Genomic DNA, 22320 nt, shown 5'->3' on the forward strand with positions numbered 1-22320 from the left:
TAGTGTCATTACAGAAAAACATTTTTAACAAAATAAGTATAAATTAAAAAAATTTTCTAAAATATTTCCTGAAAATATGTTTTTCATTCCTGAAAAACAAATCAGATAACAGATTATATAAAAACATTATTCTCGTAAACTTTAAATTCTCAGGACTTTATAATTAAGATGAATGTATATCCCTTTAGCCTCATATATATATGTATATATATAGTTTCATACATATATAGCATATATCTCATAATATATGTGTGTGTGTGTATGAGAAATTAAAAGGATCTTGCAAGATATATTTGCATATACCTTGCAATATCCTTGTATTTACTTTCACCATCACCTTAATACTAGCAAAGAGAAAGATTCTGCATGGACCAAGGATTACCCTTGGTTCTTTAGATTTTAATGGATGAGCCTTAAAAGATTTAAAGACACTCAGAATCCATGTAAAATTTGTGTGTAATATTTTGCACCTTTGTGATGAGTAGATCAACAACTTTTGCAAAGGTTAAGGACAACTAATCCAGATAGAAGAGAGTTACAACTGAGTTGTGATGGAATAGTGGGAGCATGCACCATGGTGAAGCATCTGGTTTTAGATCTCACCTTTCCCACAAGGCTGTGTAAATCCTCTTTAACTTTCTTAATATTTCTGATCTCAATTTTCTAATCTATAAAATAAAGATAATGAAAGGATATATTTCAGAGATGAACTTACCATAAAGTGAATAAAGCCTAAGTTCAGTGCCCTGGCAATGTGTTTATGTGATGGGGTATAATTATGTAAAATTTGCAAAATTGTGTATTTTTAATAGAGATATTCCTCAAATTGTGTAACTTCATGGCCTACCAAAAATTGATCTTTCTCTTTTTCATGTTAGGGTTTATACTGAGTATTAAATTAGATAAATAAAAAAGATAAAGCTTTAGGATTATGACTAGAACAGGGAAAACGCTTGATTAATGTTCACTACCATTATTATTATCAACCACGATAGGCAGTTTGCTTGTGTTTATTTTTCCCATTGCTACATACGATTGAATATTTCATATCTTAAAGAGTATGGCTTAGGGGTGTTTAAGAAAGAGCTTAGTATATTAATAGAATTTTCCATTTAGCAAATTTGGAAAGAGAAATAGTATGAAATATATTAATTCAAATGTTAGACTTACTGATACAAATTTAAGAAGGGTAGCTTTTAGAATTTAATCAAGGCCATGTTTGCATTTTGGTGAAATATCTAAAATACTTATTCAGAAAAAACTGTGGTACTACACAGAGTAAACTTGCTTAAATGATGTGAGATGGCTGTTGCAAGAGAGGATGAGTAAATGATTGAATTCACCAGAATTATACTAATTATCGTATCTATAGAGAAACATCTAAATATCCAGGGATTTAGCAATGTATACAAAAATGGCCATGCCATTTTCTAAGTCATAGTTTGGGGACATATGATAACTAATGTAAAATCAATCATATTCATATGATATCTATTTTACTATTCATAATCAAATGTCATCATACCTTTTAATCACACACCTAAAAGTTACAGACATAAGCTGTCTCTATAAATTATGATTAATCACACAAAGAATCACAATAAATAAATATGGACTTGTGATTAAGCTCTACCTTTTGAATTTTCTATTTTATTTAAACAAAGGAGATAAATACATGCTCTGGTTATGAATAAAATTCACCAGGAAAATATGACTTGTATTTCAAATAATAGGAGTTTGAATATTACCCTCACTGAATCATCAAGTCAATTTAGGAATTCATTTCATGCTTCAAGATGAAACAAATTTAAGATAAATACACTAGTGTTGGCTCTAACAACAGCTTAAATCCTGAAGCAATATTAATTTATACATATGTAGAATTGCATCTTGGATGACTTTTAATGTGAGATATATATTTTTCAATGTAATTTAAAGTCCTGCTCAGAGAAGAATGCTAGCTGTGTTTGTCTTGCCTTTTCTGAGTCAATCATGAAATCACCTCATGAATTAGCTGAGCAATAGTAAGAATGAGGAAATTGTTTCTGCTCTGCTCAATAGAGATAGAAAGGTAAGTTCTTTCCAGGTAGTGAGTTGAATCGCTCAAATCACAATGCCATTTCCTGCTTCATGCTGTGCCCATTTAGTAAAACTGAATTGGTCATCATGTTCTTAGCATTGCTTTTCAGAGATGTCATACGCACTGCAGAAGAGCTGGGAAAGTAGCTGGTTGATCTCTCTTGATAGGACTTCCTCCCACAGCAGAGCTGGCTATTGAAATGTCTCCTGAAGCTTTCACTGAGTAGATAAAGAGCAAATGGATTGACACAAGAATTACAAAAGCTCAGAACACGGGCAACTAAGGTGACAATCATGTGGCCTAGAGATGGGTCAATCTCATTATAATTGAAAGACCTATACATGTAGAGAATGTGATTTGGAAACCAACAGAAGACAAAGCAGCCTACAAAGACCAGCACAATTTTAGCCAGGCGCTTCCGTGTCTCCATCTGCAAATACAAGGAAACAGTCCCATTGGTTAAAATGAAAATGGAACCATCTGCATACAAAACATCATGGTGCAAAAAGAGTAAAAACTTACCATGGCATGCAAATGCATCCAAAAATACAAAAATTATTTTCCTCAACAAAGTGATAATTTCAACAATTTAACAAAGCCTGTTTTGGTCTTATACCCTTTCATCTAAAAATATTTGACAGCCTCTATGAGACTAGATGATAAATTATTAATAAATGGCTATGTCTTTTTTTAAAAATAATTTTTTTTAAAGATTTTATTTATTTATTTATTTGAGACAGAGAGAATGAGAGACAGAGAGCATGAGAGGGAGGAGGGTCAGAGGGAGAAGCAGACTCCCTGCCAAGCAGGGAGCCTGATGCAGGACTCGATCCCGGGACTCCAGGATCATGACCTGAGCCGAAGGCAGTCGCTTAACCAACTGAGCCACCCAGGCGCCCGGCTACGTCTTCATTTAAAACCGTGACCTATAAAAATTCTCTCTTATTTTTAACTACTTTCCTGTTGCTTACAGTCTTACTGTGTACACTTCAAATATAAATCATTTGTTTGTATTAAATCCATTGAATTAATGAACCACACAATATACTTAAGATTAGATTTTTTTAATCAGGGTAATTGAAATAGAGCATGACTTTTTTTTTTATTTTTATTTTTTTAAAGATTTTATTTATTTATTTGACAGAGAGAGAGAGAGCGAGAGAAGGAACACAAGCAGGGGGAGTGGGAGAGGGAGAAGCAGGCCTCCCGCCGAACAGGGAGCCCGATGTGGGACTCGATCCCAGGACCCTGGGATCATGACCTGAGCCAAAGGCAGACGCTTAACGACTGAGCCACCCAGGTGCCCTAGAGCATGACTTTTTAAATCCTTATTCCACACACACACACAAAACACCTTGAGATTTAAACTTCTGACTCACATAAATCACAATCTTCTGATGTAACTATTATTCTTATAAGTATTACTATATTAGATTACCTTTAAAAATAAAAAGATATTTTCTTTCTTTTCAAAAACTTTACATACTGTGTTCACTGTTTTATAAGAAAGTCTTCAGGAATGTGATAGATAAAATTCAAATATTGGAAATAAATCTTTTTAATCTAAAAATCATTTTCTAACATCTAGAGTTCAAGGTTTAGCTCTTATATGTCTTACTTGCTCAAATATTTAAATAAGGCAACATGAATGTGAAAACTTAATTTATCAAAGGATATTGATAGTAGGCAAAATGATATTTTCTGAGCTAAAACTATTGATAGTGAATTAGAATATTCCAAAGAAAAGTGTAGTGAGTGGTGATGGGGGAAGCAAATAAAGGTGCAGTAAAGAGAAGGAAAGCAAAATGTGGTACCCCAGATGTATCCTGGTGGCATGAGTTAAGCAACCTGGCAATATTAAGGGGCTCAACGTGAAATTTATTATGAAGCAGTGTCCACCCTACAGGTGGAACATGGGTGCAAGGATTTTAGGGCCACCTATACTTGGAGACTCAAATGCACAGGCAGGCTGTTGGCATTGAGAGTACTTCTTACTGATATCAAGCCTAGTTACCCAGCCAGAGTTTATAAGTCCCAATAGAGAAATTCACAAAAACAAGGCAGAACTAAGGCCACTTTAAAAAATAAAAGTGGAGGTGGGAGGGTAAGAGGAACTCAATTTTAGAAACCAAAGCAAAAACTCAAATACCCAAATTGAGATACAAATTGGATCACAAGGCAAAGGAAAAAGTGCATTGAGCCCATGACCTGAATTTTTTTGTTGCAATGATGCTAGATATTTAGATAATAAATCTGTTAACTTATCTACAATTACTTTAGTGACTGATTGATTTTTTAGCTCTTAAAGAAGATGTGGATCTCTGATGTTGATCGTCATTAATAAGTAGAGGTTACTTTCCATGCAAGAACTCTTTCGAGATTCTGTTGTTGTTGAAGTGTGCAACACCCCAGCCTGTGCCTCCTTCTACAACCCAGCAAATTTTAATGATCTGTCATTCAACTTGCCTTTAAATTGGTGAAGAGCCAACCAAACCTCCTTGTACCTATAGAACCCTTTGGAAGAAGTTCCTCCCGAAGAGTCCACAAAAGCACAACTTGAAACTCTGTCCCACTAGACAGTATTTCCATCTATTTGTGGATTAACACAATTTGTTTTACCTTAAGTTAGTATCTCTGTATATTCCTTAAGGAAGAAAGACTATGTAAGGTGCATTTGTAATTTTAAATTAGTATATGATTTTTATAGGACAAGCTATAAAGTTGAGTTAAAGAAGGTATGACCTCTTAATCACTCTCACCCTTGTTCTCTGCCCTCTGTTCCCAGAGCCCCATTCTGGCATCCTACCCAAATGGCATCCCCAGTTCCCAGACCATGTCCTACAGTCCTTTCCTGATGAATCCTTGTCCAAGACTTTCTGTCATCCCTAATGGGTTAATGGGAGAAGAGACAATAATTAAATAAATTTATACTTGAAATGTGATAATTTTCTGGTTTATTATGTCATTTTTTTGCATGAACATTTGAAGGTAAAGAAAAACCTTCAAAGACTTTGAATTTTAATAGCTCTGGCCCAGATGGCAGAGAAGCTGGACTTCAGTGGATCTCTACAGAGCTATATATAACATGGCCACATATTGGAGATGCCTCCCCTCCTCCTCCCGGCACAACATCCCTTCTAGTTCAGGCTAATGCAAATCCCGGTGCCCTGGGACTCTGTTTAATCTTTCACGGCATTGAGAACCCACGAAATAGAACAGAAAATAGCAGTTACTGCCTCTGACCCACACACCCCGAACACACACACACACACCCCTACCAAGCTTACCTGTTTTTTAGCATGTTCATTGTATTCTCCAGGAAGATTATGTGCACTTTTAATTAAGGTCTTTGCAATATGATAATAATAAACGCTAATAATAGCAAGTGGTATGAGGAAATAGACCAAGAAGATGAGCACCGAATGAATCTTTGGGTGTAATTCGTCCGTCTGAGGGTAGGGTATGCACGCCGTGAAGGTGGCATTTTCCAAGCTATCAATGCTTGTCACTTCCGAAAACACGGCTTCTGGGACCGCCAGCAGCACGGAGATCACCCAGATCCCCACCGCCTTCACACAGGTCCACCCCACCGCCCTGGACGTTTGGATGTCCATGGGGTTGACAATGGCTCTGTACCTGGAAAGACAACACGCCTCACATTACTCTCTTAGAAGGAAAATGTAAAGGGAGGGAGAAAGAGAGAGGAAGGAAGGGAGGGAAGAAGGAGATCCTACTTGCTAATACTCCATTATTCCCTAGCTGTTTTGTAGTGTATGGAATATTTCATATCTCCGATGTCTGTCTGTCTACAAGTCATTCCACTGCTTACTAGCACAGCAGACAGGAAGAGAAAGGGAAAGATTTTAAACTGTCATTCCCCAAATTGCATTCATTTGCTTACCTCTTTCACAAGTCTTATTCTAAATCAGTAATACAAAAAGTATCATTTATTGAATATTTTTATTTAAATCATTACATTTTCAAAAAAGGCTCTCAATACTGAAATTGCTCTAATATACAATAACTCTAAAATATAAGATGTCTACAAAATAATGTTACTAAGTTCTGTCTTGATACCCTTCTTCAGCTTTTGAGCCTGAGTCTCCTACTTTTTTCCTGAGGACATTAGGAAAAAAGATTAATCGAGACTGGGATTTCTGAGGTAATTCAATCATAAGAACTGAAAGAACTGAAGATGAAATGACATTCTGTCTTTGCAGCTCAAATTTATTTCATGTTGAGACCTCATGAAATCCTCTCTTCCTATATAAAACCATCATAATGGTAAAAGGAACCACACTCCAGGACACAGGGCTTAAACAATCCAAACAGCTAACTCAATCACACACTTTAGGGTAATAATAATGCAAACAAACCAAAATTATATATGAACACCAAATTTTTATATTTTTCTAAAAGTATTTCAGCTTACAATATACCTAGAAGGTTAACACGAGACAGTAAAAACTGATTTTAGTCAAACAAATCTGAACCATTGTCTCATCTCTGATATCCTTTGGAAAATCACTTAAGGTCTTCTTCATCTGTAAGGTGGGGATAAAAACATTTCTCTCAAAGTTTTTTGATTATAAAAAAATGGAGAGAACACCTATTACTGTGCCTGCCGATTAGCAGATATTAACCATACCATGACTCTGTACCTTCTCCATATTTACATTTGATTTAGTCTGGTGTTCTAAAAAATTCAGAATATTTCAAGCACCATAACAAGCAGGTAAGACATTCTGAGGTTCTATAAAGCTGTTTCCCATTGCCCACAGGAGAGGAACAGCTCCCAGCCTGAGGGGAGCCTCGCTTTCTCCTTCCTGATTTGCATCAAGTGTCCTTCCCAGGACCTCAATAAGAAAAAGTCCATATTTTTATCTAGAGAGTCTTCCCATGTATAACAAGAAACATATAAATTTTAAAGTAGAACAACAGCAAAGGGCCTTGACACCAAAGTAAATAAAGAAGCATGCGTAATGCATTTATTTTACCCAGACTTTGCACATGGCAGAACACAGTATACATGTGTTCCTTCCCCATTCTGCTTAATTGCATGTTCTTAAGAAACTAAAAGAAGCATTACAATCGGTAACTAGAATGAACTGTTTTTTTCTGTTTCTTTTTTGTTTTGTTTTTGTTTTTGTTTTAATCAGAGAGCACTATGAGCCTATAAAGAACAATAGAAGCCCCTGATTTCATTTCAGGTCCTGCTCCTGGGTTGAACCAATTTCACGTCATTACCTCCATATGTCTAAGAAATGTCTCTTGAAGTAAATATTATCGACATTTGCTCTCGACTCCTGTTATTAAAGGTGAAGATTTTCTCTCTTATATCACCTCTATTCCCCCCATTACCAACTTCCTGATTTAGTACGCTATATTCAATGTTTATAAAATAGTCCCTATACTGTTATTATGAGTAAACAAGTATCTCCCACTGTAGGATTAAGTAATATGTTATGTTGTCTTTCTTAAACATGTCTCTGATTTATCTAGAGTTGCTACTTGATCATTGTTTTGTTTGCATAATTTTCCATGTTCCTGAATTTACTTTTTTAAAAAATGTTCTTCTACCACCTTGTTGAATAACTGGAATCCCAGTGCTTGAATCTCAATTCCTCTTTCTTAGTCTTTTACTTTATCAAGCTCATCTCCACCTTCTTTTTGGTTTTACTTTCTAAGATACTTTATTAGCTTTAGCTTCCATTCTTTCTTTTGATTTTTTAAATTTCTGCTATCATATTTTTAATTTCTAGAAGTTCTTTCTAGTTTTCAAGTCACTCTTTTACATAGCATCCTATTCTTATAAATACATGTTCTTATTACATATCTATGGAACTAATTCAGAAAATTTTGTTTACTTCTCTTTCTAGTATAGTTTCAATATGGCTAACAATAATAGTAGCACAGCTTCTCCAAAGTTTCAAGCAAAAATTTTTTTTCTCATATTAAAATCCAAGTATTGAATAACTGTTAGAAGAAAACCATTCCCTTCACAAAGTACAGTAACTATATTTTAGTACCAATATACATTATTTTCACTGTGAATCCATTTTTTTCTTTTTACATGTTAAGATGTCCCTCTTTGTTTTCTTTTAACATTAATTGCAAGCTGTTATTCTTGGAATTCATGGAAACATAATTAAAGCAGATATTGAACAAACAAAAAACAAACTAATACATTCAAAGAGTTTTATTTGTTTGGTTTCTTTATGCTAGAATTTCTCCTCAAAAGTTAGATATCTACTACCTGCCAACTCATATTTAAGATCAAAGTACAAAAAGCTAATGGTAAATTCTTTTGTACATGGAGGAGATGAGAAATGACCAGAGAAATTTTGGGGGTGATGATTACTAAAAATTGATCAAATAACTAGCTTTCCTTGTTAGATTTTAGAAAACTCAAAGAATATTCTGAACTTTCTTTTGTGGATTTAAAAAGAAGGAAAGCAGGGGCTCCTTGGTGGCTCAATCAGTTAAGCATCTGCCTTTGGCTCAGATCATGATCTCAGGGTCCTGGGGTCAGGTCATGATCTCAGGGTCCTGGAAACAAGCCTAGCATCAGGCTCCCTGCTCAGCGGGGAGTCTGCTTCTCCCTTTCCCTCTGCCTCTACCCCTGACTCATGCTCTCTCTCTCTCTCTCAAATAAATAAATAAAGTCTTCAAAAAAGGGGGGGGGGAGGAAAACAAATATCACTCCCCACCCCTTATTCCCACCGCATATCTAACCACATAAACATAAAGCATGTTAGGGAAACTGCGAAGAGGAATGAAGGTTATAACTCTTTCATTCTGACAAGATTGCCATAGTAGAGCTAGCAACAGATCTAGAATTCTTGTTTTAGGAGAAGCAAGAAACCTAGTAGGAATGTAAGATATGGGTACAGAAGGCCTTTCCAACAGGGACGATTCCTGGTCATGTCTTGTAAGGAAGGGAAATAGACTTTGGATCTTTCCCTAAATGACATACATGTAATGGAAAGGGGAGTACTGACAATTCTATAAAGCCAGAAATCACAGTTTACATCAATAGATTACTTAAGTGTCATTATTAGTACTTAAACATCACATAATTGCCAGAGAATAAGTTTTACATTGATGTTTCATGTGCATCTTTGAAAGGATAAAAAGTCAAGCAATACAGTGCAAATTAGTATGGACATGTTTAATCATCTTTCCTTCAAATATTTATAAAAATGTAGGAATGAAACAGTCCCTCAGTATGTAAACTATCTCATTAAATTTAGTAGCATAACAGATATGTGTGAAAAGTTATGTTTTTTTCATTCAGATAGTCTCAGAAAGGTATCCCTAATGGAAAACTAGAAAATAATCAATCAAAAGGGATTAAAGAAAACATAATTACCATTTATGTATTAAATATTAATAAATAGTATGCTTCTTCATTAATTTCTGTTTTGAATCTTGCCTTATCATATCTGGTCTAAATTTAATGTAAAGGGATAATGGAATATAATCATATTACAAAATATATAATGAAAATTAGATCATTTTAGCTTATATAAAGTCATCTCAGTATCTCAAAATCTCCAACTACACATTTCTATAAACCTACTAGCTACATTATCTATAGTTTCTTTCTTTTTCTCATCATAGTTTCATTTATCAGAGGACAACAAAGAGTTTAAATGTGAACAATCTGACAAAGGAGAGAAAGGTATTGTGGAAGCAAGAGAAAGAGAAAATTTCAAAAAGATGTATAGACCCTCTGTGTCAAATACTCTGTAAAAACAAAAACAGAAACCTCCTTTTGCTTACTGTTGTATCTAAAGTGAATAACACAATGCCTGACCCATAGTCATTTCTCAATAAACATTTGTTGAACTAATAAGGAAATGTGGCCTGAGCAGCAAGGAGATCACTTATTAAAAGCAGTTTTGGTAGAGTGGGGTGGTCGTTGGATAGTAGGTTAAGGGGAGAATGGACGTTAGAGATGGAGATACAGTCTAGTCCAGTGATGCCCAAGCTTTATCAATATTCAGAATCACCTGGAACTGAAAACAGATAAAGTATTAGATTTTTCCCCAGACTTACTGGCACAGAGTCTCTAGGAGGTAAAAATATGAGGTTCTGCATTTTACTAAGATTTTCAAATGATTCTGAATATAAGCCAGGTTTAGAAACCACCTTTCAAGAAGATTGACTGTGGCAGTGTGCATCTTTCCACAAGACCCCTGTGAACTTGTCTGGTGCAAAGGACACACATTCATCAGCGGAGAGTATCTGGAATCCAGCGAAAGTTCAGTGTTAAGAATTAGATGCCTGCCCTTTACAATATGTCACATCATGTTTTTTTTTTTTTTTTTTAAGATTTGTTTATTTATTTGAGAGAGAGGAGAGTGTACACAAGCAGGGGGAAGGGCAGAGGGAAAGGGAGAGAGAGAATACTCAAGCAGACTCCCTGCTGAGCATGGAGCCTGATGCAGGGCTCCGTCCCACGACGCTGAGATCATGACCTCAGCCAAAATCAAGAGTCAGCCACTTAACCAACTGAACCACCCAGGTGCCCCACATCATGTTTTATTATTTTAATTCAATTAGCCAACTTATAGTACATCATTAGTTTTTGATATAATGTTCAATGATTCTTTAGTTGCATATAACAGCCAGTGCTCACCACATCATGTTCTAAATGTATTTATAGCTTGTAGCAGTAAAACTTTTTGTGAATAAAATTAATAAATTTATTATTTAAAAATATCTATTCAAGACCATAGAACAGAATGTCTAAAACAATAATCTTTTTAAAATAATGTAATAAGTGGGATGTTACTTTGGAAAGAATGAGAAATACAGGATTCAATTACAGAGGGCTCAGCAATTCCATTTGTTTTTTATACTCCCCCCACCAAATTACTTTGTTCTTAACCCATTAAAGTGTATGATTTAAATGACATATGAAAGTGTCATGAGGAGGAGAAGACAATGACAAACCGTGTTGGTGAAGGCAACAGGTTGGAACTAGCCAGTCTATGATTAAAGGAATTGGAGAAGGCCTATAGAAGGTAAAGAGCTCATTTTCATTAATTTTACAATAGGCTCATTTTGTTCTCCACTTTAATGTCTATTATCTAATAATTATCTGCATATGTGAATAAATATTGGTTTGAATTAATGGGTTATTTGTCATCCTGACACACAGCTGGCATAGTATAAGTAGTTACACAGCTACATACTGTTTAAAAATGCTTTCACATTAATTATGTCATTTGATAAAATAATCCTGTGCAGTAAAATTAATTAAAGTACCCATTTTACAGAAAATCTCATTGAGATTAAAGGATTAAATGATGTTGAAATGACTGCCAGTATGCAGATGATTGGGGATTCACACAAGACTATCTTGTGACTTCAGGCTATATTTTTTCAGTTTATGGCACATCACGGAAGATGCAACTGAAAAATTAAATGCTTTATCTGTTCTACTCATTTTTAGACATTCGATCTCCTTGTCCTTTAAAAGTCAGTGGTATTTTTAAATGGAAAGACTTGACGTATGTCTGTAATCACATTTTCTCAATTTAATGATCATTTTATGGGAGTATTACTTGCTAGTAGTATGGAGGCTCAGTTACTCCCATACTCAATACTACTAGCAAGTAATACTTCATATTTTTTTAAAGATTTTATTTATTTATTTATTTGTTTGTTTGTTTGTTTGTTTGTTTAACAGAGAGAGAGAGCACAAGCAGGTGGAGCAGCAGAGGGAGAGGGTGAGGGAGAAGCAGACTCCCTACTGAGCAGGGAGCCCAACAATGTGGGGCTCGATCCCAGGACCCTGGGATCATGACCTGAGCCAAAGGCAGACGCTTAACCATCTGAGCCACCCAGGTGCCCCATTTCATATTTTTTAAGTCATCTCTAAAAACTGCATTTTCATCAAATCAATGTAAATACCTACAGTCACCTCCAGGTCATGCTCTCATAATCTAATGCTTGGTTGTCTCTTAAGATGTGATTCCCTCGATCTCGGACTTGTAGACGCCGAGCTGCTCTGCAAGTCGCGGTGCCGCGTGGAAGCCGGAGCCGCACCTCCCGCATGGCCCCTCCGGCCAGCCGGGCACCTCGGATGAGAGCGGCCCCTAGACCAGCGCCGGCAGCTCAGCCTCCAGCAGTGGCCCCACCAGCTGCTGTCGGCTCGGCAGCCAGGTCTCAATGGCCCAGATGGCAACCCGGCAGCCAGGTCTCAATGGCCCAGATGGCAACCACTGCAGCTGGCGTGGCTGTGGGCTCTGCTGTCGGGCACACCAGAGGTCATGCCATCACTGGGGGCTTCAGTGGAGGAGGCAATGCTGAGCCTTCAAGGCCTGACATCACTTACCAGGAGCCTCAGGGAACCCGGCCAGCACACCAGCAGCAGCAGCAGTTGGCCCAGGCCACTCCGAGATGAAACAGTTTCTGGAGTGTGCCCAGAACCAGGGTGACCTGAAGCTTTGTGAAGGTTTCAGCGAGGTGCTGAAACAGTGCAGATTTGCAAATGGATTAGGCTAATCAAGAAGTTCAAATTGAAGATATGGAAAATCATCTCTCATAACCAAGTTGATTTAGCATAAAAATATAATTGAAGGTGAATCTATAAGGTGTAAAACCACCAGTTAAGCTTCTCCTTCATCACTAAATACAGCTTTCTTTGGAATTGGAATGAAAAATGTTGTTCTCACTGTATAGAAGTTCATTGAGATGGTTTGAATTTGGGGTTGGGCAGATGTTTGTGTGCCTCCTTAAATCACCTTTTGTGATGTTCTCATTTGTGAATTAATTGGAATAAAGTGATTTTCTCCCCCCCAAAATGTGATTCTCTCCCCAAAATTAATTTAAATTAAATCACAATTATTAAAATTTTCATTTTCAAAATATTCCCCCCAAACTTCCACAAACAATAAAAGTAAAGAAGGCCTACACTGAAAGTTGAAAGAATATTCTTTTAAAAAAAAAAAGATTTTATTTATTTATTCATGAGAGAGCTGCACCTCTCATTTATTTATTTATTATTTATTTATTCATGAGAGAGGCAGAGGCAGAGGGAGAAGCAGGCTCCCCACGGAGCAGGGAGCCTGATATGGGACTCGATCCCAGGACCCTGGGATCATGACCTGAGTCGAAAGCAGACGCTTAACTGTCTGAGCCACCCAGGTGCCCTGAAAGAATATTCTTAATGAAAATCTGCAGAAGACAAAAATCAAAACCTAATGGCAAATAGAAGAATCAAGGGAAGGGCTAGGGATAAATAAATGGTTAGCATTTATTCTTGTTCCCCTTGAAGTTCCATGAGTAACTAGAAATAGAAAATACTGCCTAGAACCTCAATAAATCAGTGGTGTTCACAAAGACAGGCTATTAACCTAATAACAATGAGTATTTTGTATCAATAATTAAAACAATAAGTTAAGAGATAGCTCATTAAGTTTGAACCTAGCAATATTAAGTTGGTTCATCACTTGGAGCCTGGACTGAAACTGAAAATAACATTGATCAAACAAAAACAAATAAGAATACAGGAACAAAAACAATTTAAAAAAAGGAAATGTAATGAAGACATGTATCTTTTTGTATAGAAAATAAACAAATGAACTTTCCAGTTACCAGTTGTCAGTATATTTGGAATGTGGGTGGACTTAAAATAATCTACTGGCTACATAAATATTATCTAAAACCTATATATTGATTCAAAAGTAAAGATAATAATGGCAAGTAAATACACAAATATAGCATATAACTATCTTGTACTGAATATTCAATCAACTGCTTCCAGAAGAGAATCATATACACCTCATATCAACATCAACTTTTCCAGAAATACAATAAATAAACAAGTCAGGACTAACTAAAAAACTTTAAGTATGAACTTATTGAATGGAATATTATACAACCACAATAAAGGATGAGATCATGTCATTTGTGACAACATGGATGGACATAGAGGGTATCATGCTAAGAGAAATAAGTCAGATTGAGAAAGACAAATACCATATGATTTCTTTCATGTGTGGATCCTGAAAAACAAAACAAATGAATAAAAAAATCAAAAAGCAGAATCAGATCCACAAATACAGAGAATGAGCTAATAGTTGCCAGAGGGAAGGGAGGTGAGGGGATGAGCAAAATGGGTGAAGGAGAGTGGGAGATATGGGTTTCCAGTTATGCAATGAATGTCACGAGAATCAAAGGAACAGAGAATACTCCCCACTTGCCCTTTTACCAGAGTGAGGACTTTTTTATTGTCAACTTGTCCCAAAAAAATTTAAGGGAGCTTAAAAATAAAGATACAAACAACATACAACCACAAGAGGGAGAGGGTGAGGGAATATAATCAATGTTATTGTAATAACGTTGCATTGTGACAGATGGTAGCTACACTTGTGGTGAGCAATAGAATAATATATAGAGAAGTTGACTCACTACATTACACACCTGAAACTAATATAACATTGTATATCAACTATACTCAAGTTTTAATTTTCTTTTAAAAAAGAACTTGTTGAGAATGAGAAAATAAAAATGCAATTAAAAATTTTAAAAGACCTTGGAGACTGGTCAACCCTCCTGAGGAATCAGCAACTGGCAGAACAAAAGTAAATTGTTATTTTCATTCCTGAAACACACACAGAACTGTACTGCTGGGACAACTAACAATAAGGAAGGTGTTGTTGAACTTCACTGTCTCACCTCCTGGCTCAACCAGAGCAGATGGACCCTATTTAAATGTAGCACCACAGGCAGAAGACTGACAGATACATCTTAGAGTGTCTTTGTTTCCACTAAGAAGTGGGCCAAATAGATCAGCATAAATTATTAACTGAAAGACTTGTCTGAGATGTTGCAACATGGAGTAGAGTGATAGGTAGAGCCCCAGAGACAGAACTCACCATCCAGCTGCCTTACCAATACTAATGTCCCTTCTCCTCTTTTGGTCTTTCTCCATTCAATACCCAGGTAGGGAAATAATAGGATCCTGGCTATAGTCCCTCAGCTCTACAGTTGAAGACATCATTCTTAATTTGCAAATGAAGAAAATAACCACCTTAAGAGCATGTGTTTTGCATTATTTTATCATCTTCTCCAACTAGAACATCTGACCCTAACAAAGGCAGGACTAGCACCCACATTCCTGGTGCATTCCTTCTTATTTATAGTGTGTCCCAAAAGTTTCAGATCAAGGTGAGTGAATAATCCTCAAAAACTATAAAGTTTTCTCAAAAGCTAGAAGCATTTGAGACCAATGAATAAAAGATATCTGACTTATTGGAGTTAAATATAGCAACTTTTGTTTAAAAAAAAAATGCCCTTTTTGCATCGGCAGATAGAATGCTTGCAGACAAACATGTGACTCACATTTTGTGATAGTATAAGTCAACTTATAGTCTTCAACTTTTATTTTTCCTCTACCTGGGTTTCCTCCCTTTTTTATTTCATTGTATGTTGTTTGTATCTTTATTTTTAAGCTCCCTTAAATTCTTTTGGAACAAGTTGACAATAAAAAAGTCCTCACTCTGGTAAAAGGGCAAGTGGGGAGTATTCTCTTAGGAGGTACTGCCAGTCTGTACTCTCCAGAAGAGTTGAGAAATACACTCAAAGTGCTAATGTCAGCACAGAGAAGCAAGGGCTTCTCACCTACTACCCAGGGCTCCAGACCAAAGAAGAAATCATCTGCAGTCCGGGCCAGCTGGTTAATCAGTATCTGAGCTTCAGTCAGGAGTTTTGGTGAAAACCCAGCAAAGAGATTATGGCATGCCCCCCCCCCCCCCCCCCGCCCCATTACTGGACTGAGACTGATAAAAACGCTTCTGACAGCCTAGGAAATATAGATCCAGGGCCTACATTTGATCTATTTCACTATTTTAACAAATAACTATACTGAAGAGAGTATCTGTTTGCATTGGTATAATATCCAAATAATGTTAATAATTCAAGGTTCATACCTAATAGAACTAACTCAGTTATGGAATTAAATCTGGTTATCTTAACTAGCAAACAAAGGCTTGAAACCATTCATATTTTAGCACTTCAGTCAGATTTGGTGCAAAATTATTTTTACATTCAATCCAACATTGGCTATTTAATATCAGAAAAACAACTTGGTCTGATACATTAAATTAATATTAATTTCACTTTTATTTTTATGGATTTTTAATATTTAATTTATAAATGCATTTTAATTAACACATAAAAAAGAATAAGATATCTAGTTTTACATTTGTAAATATACAAAATTATAAAGTTTACAGATCAGCACTAGGAATCTGAGAAATTTTTCCTATAAAAGAAAAAGAACTCATTCTTAAAAGTTAGTTGCATTCTAATTAGAGGCCTTTAGAGGCCAAAATGTCTTCAAGAATCAAAGAAATTGTATTCTAAACTTGGAAATGAAGCTACTGTAATAGATAGTGAAGGAGAGATCTATAATGCCAGCCATAAACAAAGTATGTTTATGGGACCCCACCTACTCAGTATCACAGCATATAGGTGAGTGTGTGAGTGTGTGAGTGTGTGTGAGTGTGTGTGAGTGTGTGTAGAACTGTTATGTGTTTTAACCACAGAGAATATGCAAGTGCCTATAATTCGCTATTTAATGTGAGCAAGCAAACAAGTACATTTTCAAAATACAAAAAAATTCATCAAGATAAAAGTAGAAAACAAACTGAGGTCACCATTCCCACCATCTCAGACCATGCTGTTTAATTTCAAGAGTTAGTTTTCTTCACTTCAAAATGGTAATAATATTAATACCTACTTCATAGAGTTGTGAGGGTAATAAACTCACACACAAATAAGCACAGTGCTAAGGGAGATTAGTCTTCTACTTGTTATCAAATTGACAGGAAATCAAAATATTTGCTTAAATAAAATGTGAGGAGATCAAGTACTTATCAACAGTTGATTACTATGTTCTGGAAGAAAAGTAGACGTGTAGACAATATAGAGCAAAACATTTCCAAAGCATTTTAATTGAATATTGGGATATGTTGGGTCATTTCATCACCAGGGATTCCAGTTCCCTAATTTATGTTTCCAAAACATGCACTAATAAGCAAATCTGGACCAAGTAGAAGAGGCAACCCAGCTTTTTTTATCCTTAGTAAGTTATCTGTGCTGCATTTACAGAGTACTTGACACACATAACAAACCAAAAAGTCAGTAAGTACATGAGGAATAGCATGTTCTCGCAGCTTGGTCAGAGCCAATTTATCTGTGGGTCTCCATGATAATAGGCTGAGAAAAATGGCATGAAATAAACTCAAGCCTTGGATCTTGCTACTCATGGAATTAAAGCACAACAATAGTAATTTTAACTAGTGTAGTGATAGCTATTCATTAAGTTTTATTCTAATCATTAAGTAGAATTCTTTTAACTTTCTAATTAAAATAGGTCCTATAAGGAAGGGGAGCTAAACTAAAAAGTCACATTTTAATTATAGGAGTCAAAGAAAACTTCATAAAAGGTAATAGAAATGGTGTCATATTAGCAAGATAAGGTACATAATTTACCCGAAGTCACCTATTTTTATAGGAACGTGGTTTTAGAAAGAATATGACACAAACCAAAATGTCAATAATATTTGGTTTAAAAGGACAGAAGCTCTCAACTCCCCAGTGATTACTGTCTTTCCTTCAACGAAGAACAGCTCTTCAATGCCAGAGTAAGGGAAGGGTATTATTGCAAATACCAGGAAATTTAGATGGACTCATTTTCCATTAATAACAACATGTAAATTGAAGAAGAGAGTGACCACCACCTTAATCATCCAAGTCCAATTGTTTGTCTAAATAGCTTACGTCCATACCCCATCCCCAAGGGAATTAGACCAGGGTTCCATGCACAGTTGCCTAATTGGACATTTTGTCCCCACCCCCATTCAGACATCCCTCCTGCTTAAAGGCCTGAAAGCATGATCATAAACAGACTGAGGTAGGGGCACTGGACCAGGAGTCAGCAGGCCTGGATTCTTCTCTCTGCTCTGCCAAGGGAACTTAACATTCCCTGGGCCTCAGTATCTTCACCTGGAGAATGACATAGTTGAACTTAGCTGATCTGCAAGGTAGAACAGTGGACACTTCCCCGTGTTTAAAATATGTGAAAAGCAGATTTGATATCAAAAAAATCGGAGGGGGAGATGAACCATGAGAGACTATGGACTCTGAGAAACAAAATGAGGGTTCTAGAGGGGAGGGCGGTGGGGGGATGGGTTAGCCTGGTGATGGGTATTAAAGAGGGCACGTATTGAATGGAGCACTGGGTGTTATATGCAAACAATGAATCATGGAACACTACATCAAAAACTAATTTTGTAATTTATGGTGATTAACATAACATAATAATAAAAAAACAACTAATGATGTAATGTATGGTGATTAACATAACATAAAAAAAAAAAAAGAAGCCTCCATAAAACTCCAAAAGGATGGGGTTTGGAGAGCTTCCAAGCTGGTGAACACATGGAGGTGTTGGGTGAGTGGTGTACCTAGAGAGAGCATGTGCATGGAGGCACTGTGCCCCTTCCCATGTACCTTGCCCTATGTATTCATCATCTGGCTGTTCATCGGTATCCTTTATAATATTCTTTATAATAAACTGGTAAGCATAAGTAAATGTTTCTCTAAAAAAAAAAAGATACTGTTTTAAAGAAAACTATAATCAATATGAATTTGTCTTGATTTATGAAATAAAATGTATTTTAAATGTCAAAAAATGTATTTTTACAGCACCATTTTAAGACACTAAAATTGGGTACCTACCTGTTGGGGGCGTCACTTGACTTGAGGTATTAAAACAAGAATGTATAGTCATCTGTCTGAAGAGCATTTACTATTGTAGTTGTTTGACTCAAAATAGATAACAGAATTTAGTTAATAAGTGTAAACAATGTTTCCCCATATTTGAAAAAAACCTCAAAATCAAATATTTCCCTAATATTAAGTCAGACTTTCTTACCTATCAGGTTACTAAAGTACTGAATAAGGAAAGTGCACTTCTAAAATTTGGGCACACGAGAAAAGTTTCTACATGATAGTTGCACCGCTGCCCAATTTTTCTATAACTTTTCTATGAAATATTAATAAAGATTTCCAATGTGCAGGGGAGGAGGAAGACTGGGATATGCAATTTTAAAACTGCTTTCAAACTAAGGCAATATTAGTTATTTTAGAAGTAATAATTTTCTTATATATATTTTCAAGCTTCACATCTCAGTCGTTTTAACTCCTTTTACTCTAATTCCCGGATACATCCTCTCTCCCTCTCTCCTTGCCCATCCCCAGCCTTTCCAAACCACCCCCGCCCCCGCACTCCTACGCCTTTCCACCTCTTTTCCAGACCACACCTCCACTTCCTGCGCCCCTACCTGTCGGCGCTGAGCGCTGTGAGAGTGAACACGGAAACCCCCACGGAGGTGAGCTGGATGACCGGGATCAGCTTGCAGCCCACCTTCCCGAACATCCACTCGTCAAAGAAGTAGCGCAAGGCATCCACCGGGACGCAGGTGAGCAGCAGGAGCAAGTCCCCAGCGGCTAGGTTAGAGATGAAGATGTTGGGGACGCTCCTCATGGCGCTGTTGGTGATGAAGATCTTCACCAGCATGATGTTGCCCAGCAAGCCCACCGTGATGATGAGCAGGTAGAGGGACGGGATCGCGCAGCGGATCGCGAACTTGGCGCTGGTCCCGTCCGAGGCGGGCAGGAAGTCCCTCTCCGACACCCCGGGAACCAAGCCGCTTGGATTCTCGTCCGCGGTCTGGGAGAGGTTGCAAAGAGACTTGGGGGGCATGTTCTCCTTCCCAAAAGAGTCCACTGGAGTTTTCATGCGCCCGGGTGCCCTGAAAAGTGCAACACACACTGGGGCTCAATCCATTTCCCTGTCCCAGGCACAAGTGCACTGCCTGGGGCGAGCTAGTCACACCGCCGCGTCCCAAAGAGGGAGTCTGTCCACGCTCCTATGCTTCACTTCTGGAAGGGGCACATTGGCGCCCGCTGCCTCCAAAAAAAAAAAAAAAAAAAAAAAAAAAAGGCAAAGCAGTTGCGTCTTTGTTCTAATCCTCAGTGCTTTGTTTTCCCTTGTAGCTAGCGGAGAACAGTCCTTTTGTGAACAAAGATTTATCCCTCCGGAATTAATAAAAGTACCTGCCCCACAGTTCGCGGGGAGGGGAGGAGGTCATCCTGCCGCTGACCAGCGAACCGCAGCTGAAACCTTGGGCGGGCACTTTGCTCTTTCCACAGCTTTGCTCTTGTTTCTGCAGTTCCTGCTGGCATGTGCGGAACTGGGGGGGATCTGAGTCCTCTCTCTCACTCTGCGCCCCTACACAGTTCCATCCTCACCCGCCTCCGAGCGGGAGGAGCTCCAGACAGTTTGGGAACCTCCGAATTCAGGGGCTGGGCTGGCAAGGCCCTGACACTGGAAAACAATTTAGGAAAGAGAAAGTGACAAGGATGGAGCAAATGAATGGAATTCCCTCCCCATTCTTCTTCCTTGACCCAATTTTTTTCACCCCAAATAGGGAAACTCTTTCCAAAAGCTGGCGTATGAGCTTTAAACATATTTTATTGAACTAGAGTATGCACACCGTACACAATTCTTAAATGTACAGCTTAATCTGACCACCATTCAGAGCCTACAATCTAACCACTATCCCTTGAAGTGACCACTATTTATTCTGCCTTTTTTTTTTAAAGATTTATTTATTTATTTGAGAGAGCGAGAATGAGAGAGAGAGAGAGTACATGAGAGGGGGGAGGGTTAGAGGGAGAAGCAGGCTCCTCGCTGAGCAGGGAGCCCAATGCGGGACTCGATCCAGGGACTCCAGGATCATGACCTGAGCCAAAGGCAGTCACTTAACCAACTGAGCCACCCAGGCGCCCCTATTCTGCCTTTTATCATCTGAGATTAGTTTGCTGCTTTTGAGCGTCTTATAATTGGAACCATAAAGTATTTAATCTTGTGTCCAGTTTCTTTCACTCAACATTATGTCTGTGAAACCCACTTGTGATTTTGTGTGTACCATTTTTCATTGCCACAGAGTATTCTAGTATAAACATACCACTGTATTTATCAGTTCTAATGTTGACGTTTGGATTCTTTATAGTTTTAGCTAATTTGGACAATGCTTCCATAAATATTCTTTGCCTGTCTTCTGATGCACATTTGAATCCCAGGTGTAGATTTTTTAGATCACAATGATTGAATATGTTCAACTTTAGTAGAAATGGGGAATTTTCCAAAGTGAATTCCAACTTTTTTTCTTTTGGAAACTTGCTGGACAATATCTACTAAGGCTGAACATATGATTGCCTATGACTGAGCAATGCTACCCCTAAATATACACTCAATACATATAGAATGCACGATTTTTTTAGTTTCAGCTGTACAAGAGAGTGATTCAGCAATTCCATACATAACTCAATGCTCATCATAAGTGTACTCTTTAATCCCCATCACCTGATAACACTATTTTAAATAGGATGTTCCCCAAACCAAAACAACTTTCCAAATTAACACCATCTGATTTTAACGTAAACTTCTCAGAAGTGGCACAGTTCTGAAGTTAGCCAAATAACACTCTTCATTAGAAATGACATTAGGATGGTTCTTGTTTACTAAAGAATAAAATTGTGTGATAAAAAGAAAATTAGTCAAGAACTACTTACAATGATCTAGACATAAGCTGATGAAATGTGCCAACCCATTTCTAAAATGTAAGCAATTTTTAAATATTTCTGGCCAATAACAGCATTTAAACATCACAGTTTCATTAGACAAGATAAACATTTGCACTGTAGTCAATTTTATGTTTTCTAACTTGATTACAAATCCTTATCATATTCTTCTTGGATCTCATTACTTAATTTGTTATTAGGTTAAGGTTGGCTAAATAAAATAAGTTTGAATATACGTATATAAATCACTTTTATATATCATATATATCAAGGCAATTAATATTACATATAAGTTGAGAATGTCTCTAGGAATTTTATCTTCAAAGTTATTATATACATTTTATCTTTTAACATCCAATCTTATTATGCAAAATAAATTAACTACCAAAGCAATCTCCTATATTATGAAATCTCTCACTTTCAAACTGCAACTATCCCATTCTAACCTTTTTTATGTGAAAACATATTGTAGTCTAGATTGCTGTACGAATATCTGTATTCTCCTGTGACGATGTCTGATGATGCTAAGCATTTAGATGAGAAAAATGTTTAGTCTAAAAACTGGATTA

At 36.9% G+C, this 22320-nt stretch overlaps 1 protein-coding gene across 1 annotated transcript; it reads right to left on the reverse strand.

Moving 5' to 3' along the window:
* Positions 1–320: 320 nt before the first annotated feature.
* On the reverse strand, positions 321–20075 carry NMBR (neuromedin B receptor). The gene is made up of 3 exons (XM_034990835.1): positions 19447–20075; positions 5368–5716; positions 321–2510 (listed from the first exon to the last, which is right to left on the reverse strand). Exons 1-3 carry the CDS (start codon positions 19902–19904, stop codon positions 2109–2111), a joined length of 1209 nt encoding a protein of 402 aa, XP_034846726.1. The 5' UTR covers positions 19905–20075; the 3' UTR covers positions 321–2108.
* Between the last annotated feature and the right edge of the window lie 2245 nt (positions 20076–22320).

Source organism: Mirounga leonina, unplaced genomic scaffold, assembly GCF_011800145.1.
Source record: "Mirounga leonina isolate KUSES-001 unplaced genomic scaffold, KU_Mleo_1.0 Mir_53, whole genome shotgun sequence".
NCBI lineage: Eukaryota > Metazoa > Chordata > Mammalia > Carnivora > Phocidae > Mirounga > Mirounga leonina.

Bases quoted from the DNA above. Each gene is read 5' to 3' on its own strand.
- NMBR (XM_034990835.1), bottom strand. From the start codon at position 19,904: ATGAAAACTCCAGTGGACTCTTTTGGGAAGGAGAACATGCCCCCCAAG. The intron at 5,717-19,446 runs GTAGGGGCGCAG...TTGTCTTTCCAG, and splicing joins ACAGCGCTCAGCGCCGACAG to GTACAGAGCCATTGTCAACC. The intron at 2,511-5,367 runs GTAAGCTTGGTA...TTGTATTTGCAG, and splicing joins ATGAACATGCTAAAAAACAG to ATGGAGACACGGAAGCGCCT.